The following is a 20,224-nucleotide window of genomic DNA, read 5'->3' as shown; positions in this document are numbered from 1 at the left end:
CTTCTAAGGTGGTGTTTGGAAAGCCGAAAGGTCTGAAAGTGGTCAGTCACCTATAGACCAGACAAATTACACCCCATGGTTCTGAAAGAGATAGCCTTTCAAGAATCAGTAGACCCAGGAATTATTCCAGAGGACTGCATAAATCATAAATGTCACTCTGCTCCAAAAGAGGGAAGCAAAAAACAGGAAATTCTCATCAGTTAACCTGATTTCAGGTAAGATTTTAAGGGATAATTTTTTGGAGTACTGGAAGCACACAAAAATGGCTGAAGTCAGTATGATTACCAGAGGGGAGATATTGCCTGACAAATCTCAGCAGGTAGGGCTGGAAGCAGGGAATCCGTTAAAGAAATTGCATAGTGTTGAAAATGAGCAAAGTAATTAAAGTTATTCATTTCAAGATGGCGCTGGTGAACCATGGCATGTTGCAGGCTGCTTACAAAGCTTCTAAATATACTTCTGAAGTACACTCATTGCAATCTGCAGCTTCTAATTTCCCCTTTCAGCAACGTATATTTAAACCATCTTAAAAGAACTAGTGATATTAAGATCTTCGAGCCATAGAAAATTACAGCACAGAAAAAGGCCACTTGGCCCTTCTAGTCTGTGCTGAAGCATTTAAAATGTGTGGTCCCATCAACCCGCATTCAGAGCATGGCCCTCCATACCACTCCCATCCATATACTTATCCAAATCACTCAAGCACCAAAATCAAAATTGCACCCATCACTTGTGGCCTTTAAACATTTCACCTTTCACCCTTAACCCAAGACCTCTAGATGTAGTCTCACCAAATCTCAGAGGAAAAAGCCTGCTCACATTTACCCTATCTATATCCTTCAGTTTTGAGTACCTCTATCAAATCTCCACTCAATTTCAACATTCTAGGAAAGAGAGTCCAAACCTATTCAATCTTTCATTACAACTCAGGTCCTCCAGTCGCAGCAACATCCTTGTAAATTTTCTCAGTGCTCTTTCAGCCTTGTTTACATCCTTCCTGTAGCTAGGTGATCAAAACTGCATACAATACTCCAAATTAGGCCTCACCAACATCTTATATTAACTTCAACATCCCATCTCCTGCATTCAATACATTGATTTATGAAGGTTAATATGCCAGAAGTCTTTACAATCCTATTACATGTGATGCCATTTTCAACAAATTATGGACCTGTATTCCCAGATCCCTTTGTTCTACCACACATCTAAGTGCCCCAGGCTCATTGTGTAAGACTGACCCTGGTTTGTCCTCCCAAAGTGCAACACCTCACACTTGTTTGCATTAAATTCCATCTGTCATTTTTCAACCCACTTTTCCAGTTAGTCTAGATCCCACTGCAACCTGTTATAGCTAATATTTAAATCAATTTACTACCTCATCTTGAATATCAAGCAACTGAACCTTCTTGACCAACCTGCCATGTGGGATCTTGTCAAATGCCTTGCTGATGTCCATGCAGACAACATCCACTGCCTTGTCTTCCCCTTTCCTAACTTCCTTGAAAAACTAAGATTGGTTAGACAACATACCACACACAAAACCATGTGACTATCCCCATTCAGTCTGTCTCTCCAAATACTCAAAAATACCCATACTGGACATGCATGGCCACCTCTACTGCTGCAATGAGGCCACACTCAGGTTTGAAGAGAACACCTCATTTTCCATCTGGGTATCCTCCATATGAACATCTATTTCTCAAACTTACGTAATGCCTCCCCCCCCCCACCCTATCTCTTTATCCATCATCTCCCTCTGATACTCCTCCCCCTTTTCTTTCTTCCATAGCCTTCTGTCCTCTAGAGTCTCCCTTCTTCAGCCCTGTATCTCCTTCAATCAACCACCCAGCTCTTTACTTCAGCATTCCCTCGCATTTCACCTATCATCTCGTGTTTTTTCCTCTCCTCCTGCCACTTTCTTATTCAACTCATCTTTCCCTAGTCCTGATGAGGGTCTTGGCCAGAATCTTTTCCATAGAAGCTGTTTGCCAGCTGAGTTCCTCCAGTATTGTGTGTATGCTGCTTGGATTTCCAGTATCTGTAGATATCTCCTTATGATACCACCTAATTATTTTCCCCACTACTGTTATGCTCACCAGTCTATAATTTCTTATTCTTTCTTAGTTCTGCTGTTTCTCCAATTCTCTGGTACCACACCTGTTACTACAGATGATTTAAATATCTCTGCCAGAGTCACTCTTGATTTCTGTGCTTGCCTCCCACAAGGTCAAAGGAAACACTGTCAGACCCTGGGGATTAACCCATCCTAATTTGCCTCAAGGCAGCAAACATCACCTTCTCTGTAATCTATATAGAATCCCTGACCTCACTGCCGATTTGCTTCACTTGTATAGACAGTACCCATCTCCCTAGTAAATACAGATGCAAAAATCCATTTAAGATCTCCCCCCTTCTCTCTTTTGGCTTTGCAATATACTCAACTCAGATCATTAGACCAACCATGCTCAACCTTTTAATTCCTGAATGTTTCCACAACCACTTTCTGCATTGTGATTCCAATCCCCCTGCAGCTCTAGTTTAACACACTCCCCCAAACCCTGTACTTTCAAACTACCCCACTAAGATATTAGTCCCCGTCTAGTTCAGGTGCAGTCTCTTCTCTGCAAGTCTCACCTTCCCTGGAAAATTAGCCCAATGATCCAAAAATCTGATGCCCTCCTTCTGGCACCAACTCATTAGCCACATGTTAAACTGTATGATCTTCCCATTTCTGGCCTCGCTTGCATTGTTAGCAAACCTGAGGTCACAACCCTGGAGGTCCTGTACCCTAACTCCCTGAACTTATTTTGCAGAACCTCATGCCTCTTCCTATTTATGTCATTGGTACCTGTATGAACCATGACCTGACTGCTCACCCTCCCACTTAAGAATGCCGAGGACTCAATCCAAGATGTCCCTGATCCTGGCACCCGGGAAGCAACATACAATTCAGGAATTTGTTCTCATCCGTAGAAACTCTGTTCTGCTCCCCAACTAACTATCCCCACAACTTACCTCTTCTCCCCGCTTCCCTTCTGAGCCACAGAGTAAGACCACTGATTTTCCACTGCTAGTTTATCCCCCGAACAGTATCCAAAGTGGTAAACCTTTTGTTGAAGGGGATGGTGACAGGAGTACTCTGTACTGGCTGCTAAACCCTTTTCACCCTCTTGACCGTCACCCATTTTCCTGTGTCCTGAATCTTGGGTGTTACTACCTCTCTACCACCTCTCTACCACCTGTCTACCACCCTGAATGATCTGGAGTTCATCCAGTTCCAAGTCCGTAATGCAGATTGTTAGAAGCTGCAGCTGGATGCACTCCTTGCAGGTGAAACCAGAGATATAGAGGTCTTCCCAGCTTCCCACATTTCACAAGAACAGCAGTCAATGGGACCTTTAAGCACCTGAAGGTACATAACCATAGCCAGGAGAGAGCAAGGAGGGGAATGAAATGCCCAGCACTGAAAGTTCCTCTTTCCAGCATCTTGTTAGCAAATGTAGTCACGAGAGAACAAGACTGAAGACAAAATAGCTGTACCAGAGGGAACTGAGGAATTGCTGCATTCTGTGTTTCACAGAGACCAGGCTCACTCTGAACACGCTGGATTTGGTAATTAGACCAGAGGGCTTCTCGATACACAGGATGGACTGAACTGCTGATTTAGAGAAGACAAAAGGTGGGGGGAGGGGTTCTGTGTTTCATCATAAACTGTGATACCCAAACTAGAACATCCAACAATTGAGCACTGACTGCTCTATTTACCAGGAGTTCTCCTTTGTGATTCTGACTGCAGTTTACATATTGCCAAAAACCAATGTTAACCAGGCTCTCAAGATGTAGAATGCTGCCGGCACCAAACAGGATTTTTGCCCACCCCAACTCATCTCAAATTATAGTCAGAGATTTCAATCAGGCTTGTTTGAAAAAAATCTTTGCTTAATGATCATCAGCATATAACCTGCAGCACACTAGACTGCTACATTACTATGAACAAGAAAGTCTACCGTTCCGTGCCTAAACCACATTTCAAAAAATCTGATCACTTGCTGCCCTTCTTCCAAATACATACAAAGAGATGCGAATGAGCAAGGCTCCAGAAGTAACCACAACAAAAAGGTGATCGCAAGAGACACAAGTGTGGCTACAGTATTGCCTAGAGTGTTGACTCAAAGGACCTGAATGAATACACTATGATTGTTATAGAACTCATTAAAGCAGTCGTGGACAAGCGTGTCACCGCATAATCATTGATTCTTCCCAAACTAGAAGCCCTGGATGAACTGTGATATCTACAACATGCTGATGGCCAGATCAGTGGATACAAGAGGTCCAGGTAGGATCTCCAGAAAGTCACCTCACATTCAAAGTGACAATTCTGCAAACTTGAGTCACTAAGGGATGCTAGACAGTTACCACTTACAAAAGTGAAACCAAGCAATACAGGTAACAAGAAGGCTCAGTTCCCAGAGTAGCTCAATGCCTTTCCTGCTTGTTTTGACGATCAAAACATGGAAAAACTTTCACAAACTCCCAGAGTTCCTAATGACTCTAATTTCAGTGAGGCTGAAGGCAAAGTAGCCTTCAGGTGGGTGAACCCACGGAAATCATCCAGCATAGATGGGGTACCTGGCCATGTACTAAAGATCTGTGCTGATTAACAAGCTGATGTGTTCACCAATCTTTAAACTCTCACTTCAGCAATGTAAAGATCTGTTTCAAGCAAACTTCAATTATACCAATGCCTAAGGAGAATGTGGTAACCTGCCTCAATGACCATCAACCAATAGCTTTTAGATCCACTGTGATGAGGTCTTTTGAGAGATTGGTGATGAAACACATTAACTCAGGCCTCACTTGGATTCACTTCAATTTGCCTCCCAGCAAATACTCTTCACTCAACCCTGGACACCAAAGATGCATACATCATGCATGCATATATCAACTATAGCTTGGTATTCAATGCCATAACCCCCTCAGAACTAATCAATAAGCTTCAAGACCTTGGCCTCGTTACCTCCTTGGGCAAACTGGATCCTCAATTTCCTCACTTGCAGACCCCAGTCAGTTCAGATTGGCGACGACATCCCCTCCACAATCTCCATCAGCACACATATACTTTGCCCCCTGCTCTACTCATTTTGTACTTATGACTGTGAGGCTAAGCACAGCTCCAATGCCATATTTAAGTTTGCTGATGACACCACTATTGTAGGGCGAATCAAAGGTCGTGATGAATCAGCATACAGGATAGAGATTGAGAATCAGGTTGAGTAATGCCACTACAATAACCTCTCAATGCCAGTAAGAGGAGGACACCAGAGGATCATAAGCCAGTACTCATTGGAAGTTAACAATGGAGAGGATTAGCAACTATAAATTCCTAGATATTATCATTTCAGAGGATCTGCCCTGGGCCCAGCACGTAAATGTAATTACAAAGTAAGCATGGCAGTGCTACTACTTCCTTATGAGTTTGCCATGACATTTAAATATTTGATAAACTTCTTTAGGAAGTATATTAACTAGGTACTGTACAGCCTAGTATGGAAACACCAATGTCCTTGAACAGAAAATCCTATGAAAAAAAATTTGTGGACAGATGTAGAGTGGGTAACTTCACTTGTCCCATCAGTAAACTGTTCACACAAACTACAGACACACTTTCAAGGGCTCTTCATCCCATGTTTGACATTTATTGCGTAGTTATTTTTTATATCTTTCATATTTGCAGTTTCTTGTCCTTTGCACATTTGGTTGTCTGTCTGTCCTATTGGATGCAGTTTTTGTTTATTGTGGATTTACTGTGTATGCCTGCAAAAAAATGAATCTCAGGGTTGCAAGTGGTGATTAACATGTACTTTGATAATGAATTTACTTTGAACTGGCAGCAAATGCAATACTGCACAGCAAATTTATGATAATACTCTTTAGTAGACTGAATAAAGCAGATTATTTTCTAAATGGGGACAGAATACAGAAAACAGAGGCACAAAGGGAGCTGGGAAGATTAGTGCAGATTCCTTAAAGGTAAACTTGCAGATAGAGCTGGTACAGAAGGCAAATCTAACATTAGCATTCATTTCTAGAGGACTAGAATACAAAAGCAAGGATGTAATGCTTGTGGCTTTAAGGCATTAGTCAGACCACATTTGGAGTTTTATGAGCAGTTTTGGGCCCACATCCAAGGAAAAGGATGTGCTGAAATTGGGATGTCCAGGGGTAGTTTATGAAAATGATCCCAGGGATAAAAAGGTTAATTTACAAAGAGGATTTGATACTCAGCTTGTACTCATTGGAGTTTAGAAAGACAAGGAGGGAATCTTATTGAGAGCTTCCAAACACTGAAAGGCTTGAATAGTTGACATTGAGGATGCTTCCAGTAATGGGAGTCTAGGACCAGAGGACACAGGCTCAAAATACAAGGATATCTCTTCACAACAATTATGATATTGTAGCAGTTACTGAAATTTGGTCACAGGAGGGGCAGGAATAGCAGCTCAATATTCCAGGATTCCATTGCTTTACATGTGAGAGGGAGGGATCTAAAGGGGAAGGGATGGCAGGTTGGCATTACCAGTCAAGGAAAATGTCACAGCAGCATGCAGAAAGGATAGACTGGAGAGCTCTTCTACTGGGGAAGAGGTTGAAACTGAGTAATAAGAAAGGGATGACTACATTAATGGGATTATATTATAGACCACTCAACAGTCCATGGGATTCAGAGAAGCAAATTTGTAGAGCGATCACAGACTGTTGCAAGAAACATAAGCTTGTGATAGTAAGTGATTTTAAACTTTCCACATATTGACTGGGACTCTATACTGTAAAAGAGTAGATGGGATAAAGTTTATCAAACGTGCTCAGTAAAGTTTCTGTAATCAGTACAGATACTAGAAACTACAATGTGATACTAGATCTCCTAACAGGGAATGAGACAAGGCAGATGAGAGATGTTTATGTAGGGGAACACTTTGCATCTAGTAATCATAATACAATTAATTTCAAAATTACGAGAAGGATAGGACTGGTTCTCCGGTTGAGATTCTAAATTGGAGAAAGGCCAATTTTGATGGTATCAGAAAGGATCTAGCAAGTGTGGATTGGGGCAAGTTGTTTTCTAGCAAAGGTGTACTTAATAAGAGGGAGGCCTTCAAACATGGAATTTTGAGAATATAAACTTCGTATGTTCCTGTTCAGAATAACAGAGTAGGATAACAGGTTCAAAGAACCTTTGTTATTGAGGCCCTGGCTTAAGAAAAAGGAGTTGCATAGCAGGAATAGTCAGGAAAGAGCAAATGAGGTACACAAGTATAAGAAATGCTAAAGAACACTTAAAGAAATTCTGAGAGCTAAAAAAAAGCATGAATGTGCTTTAGCAGACAAGGTGAAAGAAAATCGCAAGGGTTTCTACAGATATATTAAGAAACAGCTTAGCAAGGGACAAAATAGGTTCTCAAGAAGATTAATGTGGTCACCCATGCATGGAGCCCAAGGTGACAGGTGAAGATCTTAAATGGATTCTTTTTGCAAGTGTATTTACTTGGGAGATGGACAGTTTATAGAAGCGAGGCAAAACAGCAAAGAGGTCATGGACTGTATACAGGTGACAGAGGAAGGGATGTTTGATGTCTTGAGGAAAATTAGGATGGATAAATCCTCAGGGCCTGACAAGGTGCTCCCTCGTACCCTGTGGGAGGTGAGTTGCAAGGGCCCTTGTTGAGGTATTTAAATTATCCTTCACAACAGGTGAGAAGTCAGAGGATTGCAGGGTTGGTAACGTTGTTCTTTTGTTTGAAAAAAAGCTGTAGGAACAAGCCAGGAAATCACAAGCCAGTTAACCTGACATCAGTGATGGGAAAGTTACTGGAAGGTATTCTAAGACTGGATATATAAGGATTTGGATAGACAGGTACTGATTTGGAATAGTCAGCATGGCTTTGTGTGGTAGGTCATTTCTAATCAATCCTGTAGAGTTTTTCCAAGGAAGTTACCAGAAAAGTTGAAGAAGGCAAGATAGTGGATGTTGTTTACGTGGACTTTGGCAATGCATTTGACAAGGTCTCACATGGGAAGTTGGTCAAGAAGTTTCAGTCATTTGGCATTCAAGATGAGGTAGTAAACTGGATTAGACATTGGCTTCACAGGAAAAGCCAGAGAGTGGTAATAGATGGTTGCTTCTGACTGGATGACTTTTACTCGTGCTGGGCGGCAGGGATCGGTGCTGGGTCCTTTGTTGTTTGTCATCTTCATTAATAATCTAGATGATAATGTGGTAAACTGGATTAGCAGATTTATGAATGACACCAAGATTGGAGAAATAGAGGACAGAGAAACCAACTATCAAAGCTTACAGAATGATCTGGATTAGCCGGAAAAATGGCACATGGAATTTAATGCAGACAAGTGTGAGCTGTTGCACTTGGGAGAACAGACCAAGGTAGGACTTAAATGGTGAGTAGCAAGTCACTGAGAAGTGTGGTAGAACAAAAGGATCTGGGAATATATGTCCATAATTCCTTGAAAATAGCATCACAGGTAGATAGAGCCATAAAGAAAGCTTATGACACAATGACCTTCATAAATCAAAGCATTTAGTACAGGAGTGAGGATTTAGTGACCTACCTGCACAGAAGATATAAATAAGATTGAAAGAGTATAGACATAATTTACAAGGAGTTTGCCAGGAATTGAAGACCTGAGCTATAAGGAAAGGTTGAATAGGTTAGGACTATTCCCCAGAGCATAAAAGAATAAGGGGATACTTAATGGAGGTATGCAACTTACAGGGGTTACAGACAAGGTAAATGTTTGTCCCACTGAGGGTGGGTGAGATAGAACTAGAGGTCATAGATCAAGGTAAAAGGTGAAATGTTTCAGGGAAGCGAGGGGAAAGTTCTTCACTCAGAGGGTGGTGACAGTGTGGAATGAGCTGACAGCAGAAGTGGTGGATGCAGGTTTGATTTCCACATTTATGAAAAACTTAAGATATGTACATGGATACAAGGGGTATGGCAAGCTTTGGTCTAGGCAGATTAATAGTTCAGTTCAGATTAAATGAGATAAAGGGCCTGCTTCTGTGCTGTAGTGTTCTATGACTCAATGAGGGTCGAGAATCTGTTGAATTCATTGCCACAGATAGGTGTGGAGGCCAAATCATTTGGGGTATATTTAAATCAGAAGTTGATCAATAAGGGTGTCAAAAATTTAAAAGAATTATAAAACTGCCTGATTGAACAAGGAATGGACTCAAGTCAAATGGCCTAATTCTGCTCCTAGCTCATGCTTACTGCATTCAGTGTACTTCTAATCAAGAACAAAAAACCTTTTATGAAAACTGCCGACCTTTTACTAACCTAGATGTCTTATACATCATTCTAACTAATTGATTTCACATTTAATTATGTTTTTATTACTTCTAATGTCATAGTAATGCATTTTGGACAAGTTGATTAACAAGATTTCAACCTTAAACAATTCAAGTTGATGATTGCTTGAACCAAGTGAAAAAGAAATAAAATAACCTCATTGAATACTGGGTACATCACTGCATAGAGTGGCATGGAAACCATGGACGTTGTCTCTGCTTCATTCCTCATCTCTTCCATTGTCATCCTTGGTTAATCACACCCTATTTCTGAAAAAGTGCTACAGAGTCAGCATTCACTGCAGAGCCACTGTTCCTCTTCTCCTTTGTGCAAGAAAATGGGTCACTGCCCTATAAGGAAAGTAAACATTAAATAAATGTTAAAACACTCCCACATCAGTATTTCACCATCTTAGACACAACAGACTTCCAAAAAAATCATTTTACAGAATTATCAAATACACTTGGTGAACAGAATCAAATGAGGTTAGTTGAGCAGGAGTCAGAATATAAACCTACAAATCAAAAGAGAACAAACTGCAGGTTTTAATCAAGCCTAAAGCTAGTATGTAAAGAAACAGCATAAAGACACCTGTTGAACACTGTAGACAACAAGTTATGCAAATCAGTAAATATAAATACATCAGTAACAATTCCAACAAGGAAATTAAATAACTTTGGTTCGTCAGAAGGCATTCCACGCAATCTCAAACAACACCACTCTTGGAATTTGGAACTACATGATATGCACAAATTGAAAGGAACAATTGTTAACACTCAAGTACAGCACCTGACCTTTACAAACACCACCCTTCTAGGAACTGATTGAACTGTTTCGTGATGGCAGCTGATTTCCACAGTTCATGTTTGCAATCCATTTTTTCAGATTACGAGCTTAAAAGTACAATAGGAACAACGGGCTGCATGCAAAGCAAAAGCTAGTTTACCTGAAGTAGCATTTCCAGCTGAGCGCATTTCAAATCCTCTATAAAATGAACTCTCAAACTCAAAAGCGACTTGTTCACAATCTATCCAAATGATACTTAGTTTGTTACCAATGGGAAATGGATTGGCTTGTCTTTGTATATGCTTTACAATAAAGATAAATTAAAGCTCCCATTGGTGTAAAATTATGACAAGATCTTTGCTATTCTAATTTCAAAAATACAAAGATCCTAAGTACAAAAGAGAAAGACTGGAATCTTTCTCAACATTTTATCTTCCAAATTTAAAACCAACTGTATGATTTGACATCACAGTACTTGAGCCAAAAATCTTAAGTCTCTGTAATGATTAACTCGAGTTTATTGATACTGATATACAGATAAATGTATTGAATAATTTTCAGTTAATTAGGTGAAATCTACTGCTATCCACCTGGTGATAAATCAGTACAAATGACAACTACCTGCCCCAAGATCTATTCTAATCTTACTGGAATTTGAAGTTACAGTACCTTGTAAAAATATTCAGCTCCCAACCCTTTCCTCACATAAATGAGTATTACAACAGGGATTTTGATCAATTTAACTGAGAGTTTATTTTAAGTCACACATTCCTTCCTCCCCCACAGTACAGTTCAACCAAAACAGGGAAAATTGTAAAGCATAAAAAACGAATTAAAAAACTGAAATGTCAGCAGTTCAGAAGTTTTCATCTCCTTTTGCTGAGTACTTATGCTACGTCCACACCAAGTGTTTTTGAAAATACCTCTGTCCACATTAAAATGGGTATTTGAGCGAATCTCCTCCTACCGGGAATGCGCAAGACACATCTACAGAAAACAAGCGACATGTTTGGGGTCGAATCTCGCAATGAAAGTCCGCATTTGTGCAGTTACAGACTAGAAAATCTTAAAATGAAATCACCAAATGACAGACAGCTGTTGGCTCTCGTGCAGGAGGACTTAAAACTAACAAAAACAGATACTGGAGCATATGGAGGCAACCAGCATGGATTTCATTGACAGTATGACCCGGCTGTTGACGAACATTGAAAAACTGACTAACTCTGTTGTATTAATAAAGCACCTTGTTAAATGTATAAAACATGTCTGCATTAGTGTAATCTTGTATTTCCATACAATGTTACATTAGGCTGTTAACACATCTATTGTCAGAGAAGTACTTGCATAAATAGGTAAACCACCTTCATACGAACAAGGACAGAAAACAGGGCAAAGTGAGTATACTTACTTATTCAGTAAGTTATGGGTCAAAGTATTTGGTGAGTACACTTCTAACTCCTCTGGCTTCAGTCTCATTGCCGTCTGTTCTGAAATTGTTAAGATTCCGTGGGGCTTGCGTTCAAGAAAACAATGAAATGCCGCATCGCCGTTTCAGCATGTCATGACAACATTTCTAGAAATCTCCGGTTACCCCGTCCACAATGCTCCGGCCAATCCGCATTTTCAAATTTACACACTCTGGAGAGCGTTTTAGAAAAGCTCTGTTTTAGGGAAGGAAAACACCGTTTCAGTGTGGACAGAGGTTCAAAACCAAGAGAAAAAGCTTCGGTAGCAGATTTATCTGGTCTAGTGTGGATGTAGCCTAAGTTGAACCACTTCACACACCTATCACAGCCAGAAATATTTTTGGATAAATCTATTAGTTTTGCACAATGTGATGGAGAAAGATTTGCCCATTTCTCTTTACAAAACGGCTCAAGCTGTGCCAGGTTAGTTGGGGATTGGCAGCGGGCTTGAGGTCTTGCCGGAGATGTTCGATCAGGTCAAGGTCAGGATTCTGACGGGACCATTCAAGTCATTAATTTTCTTCACTTGAAGCCACTCTATGGTTACTCTGGCAGTGTGCTTTGGGTCAATGTCCAGCTGAAAGACCAACTTCCTCCACAGTTTAAACTTTCTGGCAGAGGCTAACAGATTTTCATCCACGATCTCAATTTATTTAAAAGCATTCATCTTCCCATCAATCGTGACCAGATTTCCAGTCACTGCTGCCGAAAAGCATCTCCATAGCATGGTGCTACCTCTACCACAATTTACAGTAGGGATGGTGTTAGCTGGCTGACACGCAGTATTAGATTTACACCACACATACTGATCAGTTTTGAGGCCAAAAAGTTCACTTTAGTCTTATCTGACAAGAAAACCTTATATTCCACGTCTTTACAGCATATTTTAACTGGCACTAAGCAAAGTCTTTACAGGCAAGGATATGCTTTCTTTTTTTTAGCCAGGGCTTCTTCCTTGCCACTCCTTCATAAATACCCCTTGTGCAAGGCCTTAGAGATTTTGGAGCCATGAACTTCATCTCCAGTTGCAGCCATTGACTTCTGTAGCTCAATCAGAGGGACTGTCGGCATCACAGTAGACTCCCTTACAAGTGCCATTCTTCACTGGTGACCAAGTTTAGAGGAACAGCCTCACCTTGGCAGTGTGCCTGTGGTTTCATTTTTTCCCTCACAATGGAATGCACTGAGCTCCGAGGTATATTCAGTGCCTTTGAGATGGCCCCCAGATTCTCTTATCATTTCCCTGGCCTTGTCTTGAATGCTTTTTTGCCTTAAATTTGGTTTGGTTTGTTGAAAATCTACCATACTGTGGACCTTACAGAGAGAAAGGGTATTTATTCAGGTGATCCCCCAATTCTCTACTCAACTTGGACAAATTGGTAAGATGACATACAATATTGCACCAGAGGAAAGGTAGCATAGTAATTACAAAGGGGATGAATACTTTTTCAGTCTCACAACTTTGACTTTTAATTTTTCAGTACATTGTTGACAAGTTTTGTAATGTTTCTTTTGATTTGACCTGATGCAAAATGGTTTATAGATCAGCTCAAAAATCCTACTTCAATATATTCTAAATTCAGAAACTGAGACAATAAAATGTGAAAATAGTTGTGGGGACTGAGTACTTTTTCAAGGCACTTTATACATTTCCCAAGTACCCAGATGGCCCAAATAATATTTAAGGCTGCAGCATTTAAAGATGAAAGTACCATGTTCAGACAGGCATGCTGAGCTCTCTACATCATCAATACTTCCACCAAAGCTAGCAAGGATGGGTCTTCCACAAGACCTGCAAGACAGGGCTTCTCCTCCTACCCTCTGACAATAAAAGGCTCATGTTGTGACCACAAAACTAAGATCACTTCCAATTTCTCATGAGCCACCTCTTGGCAAAGGCAGACATTGATGCTGAAATTCACATCAGTGCAGTATTTGTGACTGAGAAAAAAACATTTGAAAATGAAGTTCTCAAACTTGACACAGATCCCGTTGTTTAATGAACAAGTGACTCGTGCCCTCCTATATGCTATTTATATCTTCCATAACTACAGTAGGCACTTCAAGGCAAAAGACAGACAACACCACTATTTTCTGTGAAATTCTATCCACTGCAATGCTGAGATACCTGCAGTATATTTCAATTGATAGGACAGCCTGTAAGACAACTACTTGCACACCCAATCCAAAACTTACAACCTTCTGACTTGCCTTCTGCTGAATCGGACAGTTCACCCCAGCACTCTTTTTACTCAAGTTTTCACCACTGTATCACGCTATCAAATGAGTGCCCCAGTCTAAATCCCTGTAATAGCCTCCACTTTTAACTCACTGCATTTGCCAAGGAAGTCGTCTTTGGTTTTGCCACCTGCTGGCCATTTTAAAACCATTCTGCCATACATGTGTGAGCCTACTGAATTACTGCTGTCCATACCCCTTCTAGAGACCCATCCTGCTCATTCAATAGTTCCATCTCACCAAGCTGGGTACTAATCCTTCAATATTTCATATTAAAATGTTTTAATTTTAACATCTACATCATTGCTGACCATGGTCTTTTATTTACCTCCTTCAAATCAATGTCATTGTTACAGGAACCCAAACGGAACAAAGCTGCACCTGTCATTTTGTATTCTGTACAGAATACTACTTGTTTCAGTCTTATCCACACCACATCACAAACCTTTCCAGTTTGCTCATTACTTTATCAATGCTGCCTCTTGTTCTAATACACAATGCACTCTTGCTTCAGCAGTCTGATGTACCCACCTGCTTCAATTATACCAGTACCTACAACGAATGTGGTAACATGCCTCAATGACTACGGTCCAGTAGCACTTATATCCACAGCGATGAAGTGTTTGAGAGGTTGGTGATGAAGCAGATCAACTTCTGCCTCAGGAGTGACTTAGATCCACTCCAAATTGGGTGTGGCCTGTTAGCACAACACTTTACAGTACCAGCGATCTGGGTTCAACCCTGATGCTGCCTGTAAGGAACTTATATGTTCTCTGTGACAACGTGGCTTTGCTCCAGCTTCCTCTCCCAGTCCAAAGACATCAGTTGATAAGTTAATTCGTCTTTGTAAACTGTGCTGATATGAGGCTAAGATTAAATTGGGGGACTGTGAGGCAGAATGGCTTGAAGGGCCAGAACGGCCTACTCTGTGCTGTATCTTCATAAACAAATTTGTTTTCTGGTACAGCAAGTTGACAGCAGTTGACATCTCATTGGCTCATTACTCAACCCTAGAACATCTAGACAGCAAAGATGCTTATATTGACTACAACTCAGCCATTTAATATTACCATTCCCTCAAAACTAATCCATAAGTTCCAACACCTCGGCCTCAATATCTCCACGTGCAATTGGATCCTCAAAAAGCACACCCCAATCAGTTTGGATTGGCAACGACATCTCCTCCATGATCTCCATCAGCACAGGTGCACCAGCGAGCTCTGTGTTTAGTCCCCTGCTCTACTCACTTTACACTTATGACTGTGTGGCTAAGCACAGCTCCAAAGCAAGTTGGCTAATGACACCACTGTCACAGGCCAAATCAAACGTGGTGACTAGCTGAGTGGCGCTATAACAACAACCTCTTACTCAATGCCAGCAAGACCAAGGAGCTAATTATTGACTTCAGGAGGACAAAACCAGAGGTCCATGAGCCAATTTTCATTGGGGTATCACAGGTGAGAGGTTCAGCAACTTTAAATTTCTTGGTGTTATTATTTCAGAGGATCTGTCCAGGATACAGCATGTAAGTGCAATTACAAAGAAAGCAAAACAGTGCCTTTACTTACTTAGAAATTCAGCATGACATCCAAAACTTAATAAACTTCTATGATGTGTGGCAGAAAGTGTATTGACTGGCTGCAACACAGCCTAGCATAGAAACACAATGCTCCTACTAATGGATATGCTCTGGCCTATCATAGGTTAAACCCTCTACACCACTGAGCACATCTACACAGCATTGTTGCAGGAAAGCAGCATCCATCATCACCCAGGACATGCTCTCTTATCACTGCTGCCATCAGGAAGATGGTACAGGAACCTCAGGACTCTCACCACCAGGTTCAGGAACAGTCACTCTCTTCAGCCATTAAACTCTTGGACCAAAGGGGATAACGTCACTCAGCTTCACTTGACCATCACTGAAATGTTCCCACAAACTATGGACTCGCTTTCAAGGACTCATCTCATGTTCTCAATATTTATTATCTTTGTTTTTGTTTTCGCACAAATTTTTCTCTTTTGCACACTTGTCAAACACCCAGCAGGTGTGGTCTTTCATTGATTCTATTATGGCTATTATTGCAATCACTCAATTTGCTCTCCTATCACAAAAAAAGGGAAGGGTTGCCATCCTTCACCTATCCCACCAGCCATCACATTAAACAGTTAATCTCATTTTCTAACAACAGAACCAACAGCCTGGTAACATTACAATCTATTTTTCCATCTTCAAACCCAGCTTTTCTCAAGGCAGCCTCCTGTACAATTGCAGGTTGCAACAATTGAAAAAACAAAGAGAGAGAGGTATTCTGTCTCTTTGATGCTTGGCTCCGAGCTTCTTGCTGGCTGAGTTCAAACAAATAAACTGGTGAAAGGATAAAGTAAAGAGCTGTTTGTGATGTGATTACTTGGTCCAGAAAATTTAAGTTTACAACAGGTGAAACCAGGACAGGAGAAGGGTTGAATTAAAGAGCTAGGAAGTTGATAGGGAAGAGACAAGGAACTGGGAAAGAGGTAATCTGATATGATAGGGTAGAAGACCATGGGAGAAAGGGAAGATGGAGGAGAATGAGAGGGAAGTGATGGGCAAGGAGACAAGATGAGAGAGGAAAATGGAAATGGTGGGGGGGAGAAGAACCAATTATTGAAAATTTGAGATATACTCCAATATATTGTTTTTGTTTAAAAAAAACTTTCTGATGTTCTTGTGCATGTATTTTCAACCTGGTTTTGGGAATGAGAAAACATGTTTGACCAATTTATCGAAGTAGCTGGTACATTAAAATAAAGGCAAAACACTGAATACACTAAAAATGCCCTTTGGAAAATAAGGAACTCACACTAAGGTGGCAGAGTTCCAATGTAATGGCATGGACAGAAGGATCGTTGACTAACAGGGAAGAAGGTAGGCATAAATAGTTCATCTTTTATGTGACAGCATATTATGTGGCCGTGCTACAGGGATCTAACTCAACTCTATCATAATTAAAGCACATCTATAAATGAGTCAAAGGCTCCAAAACGTCAAAAATTTTCTCAAAAGTTACTTGTGAATGGGACAAGACGATGGTGATATGTAGATTAGGCAAGGATATGCCAAATAGAGTACAATAGGAGATAAATGTGAAAATGTGCTTCCCCACACTCAGATATTAACTGAACAGTGGAAGATTGTGCATTTCAGAGTTTTGTAATTTGCAAAAGGTTAACTTTAAAAAAATTAGAAAAGCTAATAGAAAACAATTCGTTGCGCAGGGAATGGAAAAGTAGAAGGGTATACTTTACATATATAGACTATTAATGAAATCACATTCAGTTTAAGGTACTGTACCAGTCTTGAGTAAAAATGCAAATGTGTTGGAAATATTTACTAGACTACTATCTGGAAAGTGAAGGTTGTCGAAATCCACTGGTATTTACAATGGCGAGGGGTGACCTGAACAAGGTGGATGCTGCCTCTTGTAGGAGAAACGAGAAGCAGAGGCCACTGTTTATTACAGATTGGGGCTAAGGGGTCAACCAATTAAGATAGACAATGTTAAGTTTAGAAACTGCAGACAACTCTTTGGAGCCTTAAGTATTGAAAACACCACCTTCGAATATTTTCAAGATGAAGGTGGATCCGTGATTAAAGGTTAAAAAATCCACGGTAGTCTAAATAAATGTACATAATCGTTAACTAAAAATTAACTGAGATATAAATTACTAGTTATTCTAAAATAATGAATCAGTAATTTGTCAGGATTCCTCAATCTTTTATATTTCATAACATTTCAAACCTTCGTGAAACACTTGTGGATCAGGCTTTTCTCAAACGGGTGCCCGTGCTCAAAGCAAACACACCTGCGAATGCATGACACAAGGCGTTGTTTCGTTTTGTTTGCAACGCTTTACAAATTACAGCACGCCCTTTCAAAATGTTGTGCTCCACCAGGTGTAACACTTTTCCGTATTTGCAAACTCACAACTCCAAAAGCCAGTGGTTCTCAATGAAGAGGGGAAAAAAACATAACCAACATCGCTTATACATCGAAAACGGCTACAGTAAGAGTGAGTAACCGCTGGATTACCCGAACTCACTCCAAACAGCTCCAACTAACAAACGCTTCCGCAAATCGATCGAGTTTAAAACTCCTTACAGACATCAGGCCCAGAACCACACTACTAGTTGCAGCTAATCCTTCCAGCCAGCTGCAGCGCTCCGACTCCCAGCTTCTCACGGACAAGGGCCTGAAGGAGCCGAAGGTGTCGGATCCCCTCGGCCCACACCACCCTGGGCGGACACCTCCCGAGTGTGAGCCGTGTCGCAAACTCAACAGGCCTTTCAAGGGGGCGAGAGGAAAAAACAGCGGCAAGAACTCACGTACACACACATCCGGCCTCGGAAGCCAAGTAAAACACAACCGTCGTTTCTCCAGCCACCTCGGTCCTCACAACCACCGCACGTCCGAAACCGAAAGAAGGAAACTTACCGAACGTCGGCCCCACCGGAAGGACAATCAAACCCGTCCAATCATTGCCACGTCTCAGCTGCCACGCAAAGGCCTCCGGGACTTGTAGTTCTGCACCGTCTCCGCCTGCAAGCCTGGAATCCAAGAGCAACGCGAGTGAATCCAAGAGCAAAAGGCGGCAACGCCCACTGTGCGTCATTCGCTTTCCCCGAGATCGAGATTGACATACCAAGCATCGAATGAAAAGCTGCACTGATCGTGAGCCTCTGGCGCTCTGAGCATGGGAGCAGAGGGATGCAGTGGTTGCAGACCTGGGCGGCTTTCTATTGGCTCCAACCTCTAATGAGGATGTAAAAGCTCTTGGCATCTCCATCTATTGCTTTATTTAACTTTGAATTTTAATTTAGGTTAGATTCTAAGGCTGTCAAAATACCGAGTCTGACAGTTGAAAGCATCCTCTGTAAGGGTTTGGCAGCATCTGTTAAGCGCAGAAGGCAAGTACGGGTGTTTTGCATTTTAACATCGTGTATAGAAATCCAATAGCGGTCCTGGAATGTGGTTAGATGGAAATTGCATCTCATAAAAGTTGTTTGTGGTCTAGTGAAGCGTGCAGTGGTCCAGTGTTATAGAGACAATCGACATGTTATATATTGTGTGTTGATTTGAATGTAGGGGCTGCTCAGGTTTATTAATTCGCCGTGTTTTTAATCGTGAAGTTGTTAAAGCTGACTAGCTTTGGTCTTGTTGACTAATACTTGCTGAATTTTAGTATTTTACTGTTTAAAAAAACCGAATCCTATCAGGTAGAAAAGATTTTCAAACTATATGATAGGTCATTTGTATTCACCTGTGCTGAGTCGAGTTATTTAGATTTTTTTCAAGAAAATTTGGTTTTGTATTTTTAATGTCAGTGAAATGTTACGAAATGTATTAACTTTCAATTATCTGCTCGTTTAATTTCCTGATTTTGAAATGCCTTATTTTTGAAATGTCTATTAATGTAATCTTGTAAAGAACAAAAAAAATTCTCTTCGCTTTGCTTGCAAGTCGAACATATTCCGTGGTGTGGTAAAAGATGCAGGAATAAATGAATAATTTCGGCAATTTGATGTTTTGTAGCAGGTGAAATTTTCGCCTCGTTGAGTACTTTACTACTGAATTCTTCACTGAGGTGTCCATCATAATTTTAGTATTTAAAATCACATGCTACTTTTCTGGACTCTGTAGTTGCTCGGTAAGGAGCGAGGAAACAAGGAAACAACAGCATGCGTGCGCCGCTCCTGAATTAGAAAATAGTTGGCTTAATTTTCGTGGTATTTTTCCACTTGAGGAATCGTGCACTTAAGAAGAGAAGCATCAATATGAACATGGCACTAACTATTCATGGGGAAAATGTAGTCACGATAAAATATTCTTGTATGTAGAATTATTTAACATTAACATCTTGTATCGTAAATAGTCCTTATATGAATGGTTGTTTAAAAATAATGAAATTATTACCTTTTTCTGAAATGAAGCATTCAAGGAGGTGTCCTTATTTAAATGTCTGACTGAAATTGTGTTATTTTTTTCTCTCTTTGAACAATTCCCATTTGGGATTAGTCCCTCCTGTTGTTTGTATCGCCTTGTTATTCACTAGCTTTAAATCGACATAGCTCTTCCTTCAAGAAGGCGGCTGCTTTACATTATAGAATGAAAAAAAGGTAGTTGATATTCTGCCATATTGCATTACGTTAGAAATAAAATAATTATTAATAACCCATCAAAAGAAGTGTTGCTGGACCAAAAAGCAACTTTTATTGATGTAACACCTTCTATAGGTTACTGCAAAAAAATCAAAAGATGCTGCAGAGAAAATGTATTCAGTCACAAATTTTCATTTAGATGAAAGAAGGAGTTGTAAGGGTAGCCA

The 20,224-nt window shown here is 40.6% G+C and overlaps 2 protein-coding genes across 6 annotated transcripts in view; one reads left to right on the top strand and one right to left on the bottom strand.

The window, feature by feature from the left end:
* pdcd10a (programmed cell death 10a) overlaps window positions 1–18,463 on the bottom strand; it is a 43,875-nt gene extending 25,412 nt beyond the window's left edge. The window contains exons 1-3 of one of the 5 annotated variants that reach the window (XM_059946786.1): window positions 18,229–18,312; window positions 11,563–11,815; window positions 9,525–9,718 (exon numbers count right to left, since the gene is read on the bottom strand). In XM_059946786.1, the coding sequence (XP_059802769.1) occupies window positions 9,525–9,614 (90 nt within the window). In that variant the 5' untranslated portion in view covers window positions 9,615–9,718; window positions 11,563–11,815; window positions 18,229–18,312. Of the gene's footprint in view, window positions 1–9,524; window positions 9,719–11,562; window positions 11,816–17,941; window positions 18,145–18,224 lie in introns of those variants that run through there. The other 4 variants (XM_059946776.1, XM_059946763.1, XM_059946768.1 and 1 more) reach the window with 4 other exon arrangements.
* Window positions 18,464–18,584: 121 nt separating this feature from the next.
* Window positions 18,585–20,224, top strand: part of serpini1 (serpin peptidase inhibitor, clade I (neuroserpin), member 1) — a 35,363-nt gene continuing 33,723 nt past the window's right edge. The window contains exon 1 of the mRNA XM_059946749.1: window positions 18,585–18,806. The gene's annotated coding sequence lies outside the window, so the exon portion shown is untranslated. The remainder of the gene's footprint in view (window positions 18,807–20,224) is intronic.

This window comes from Hypanus sabinus, chromosome 2, assembly GCF_030144855.1.
Source record: "Hypanus sabinus isolate sHypSab1 chromosome 2, sHypSab1.hap1, whole genome shotgun sequence".
Lineage (NCBI taxonomy): Eukaryota > Metazoa > Chordata > Chondrichthyes > Myliobatiformes > Dasyatidae > Hypanus > Hypanus sabinus.
Note: the sequence above shows the minus strand (reverse complement) of the source record. Positions and strands in the feature narration are given on the sequence as shown.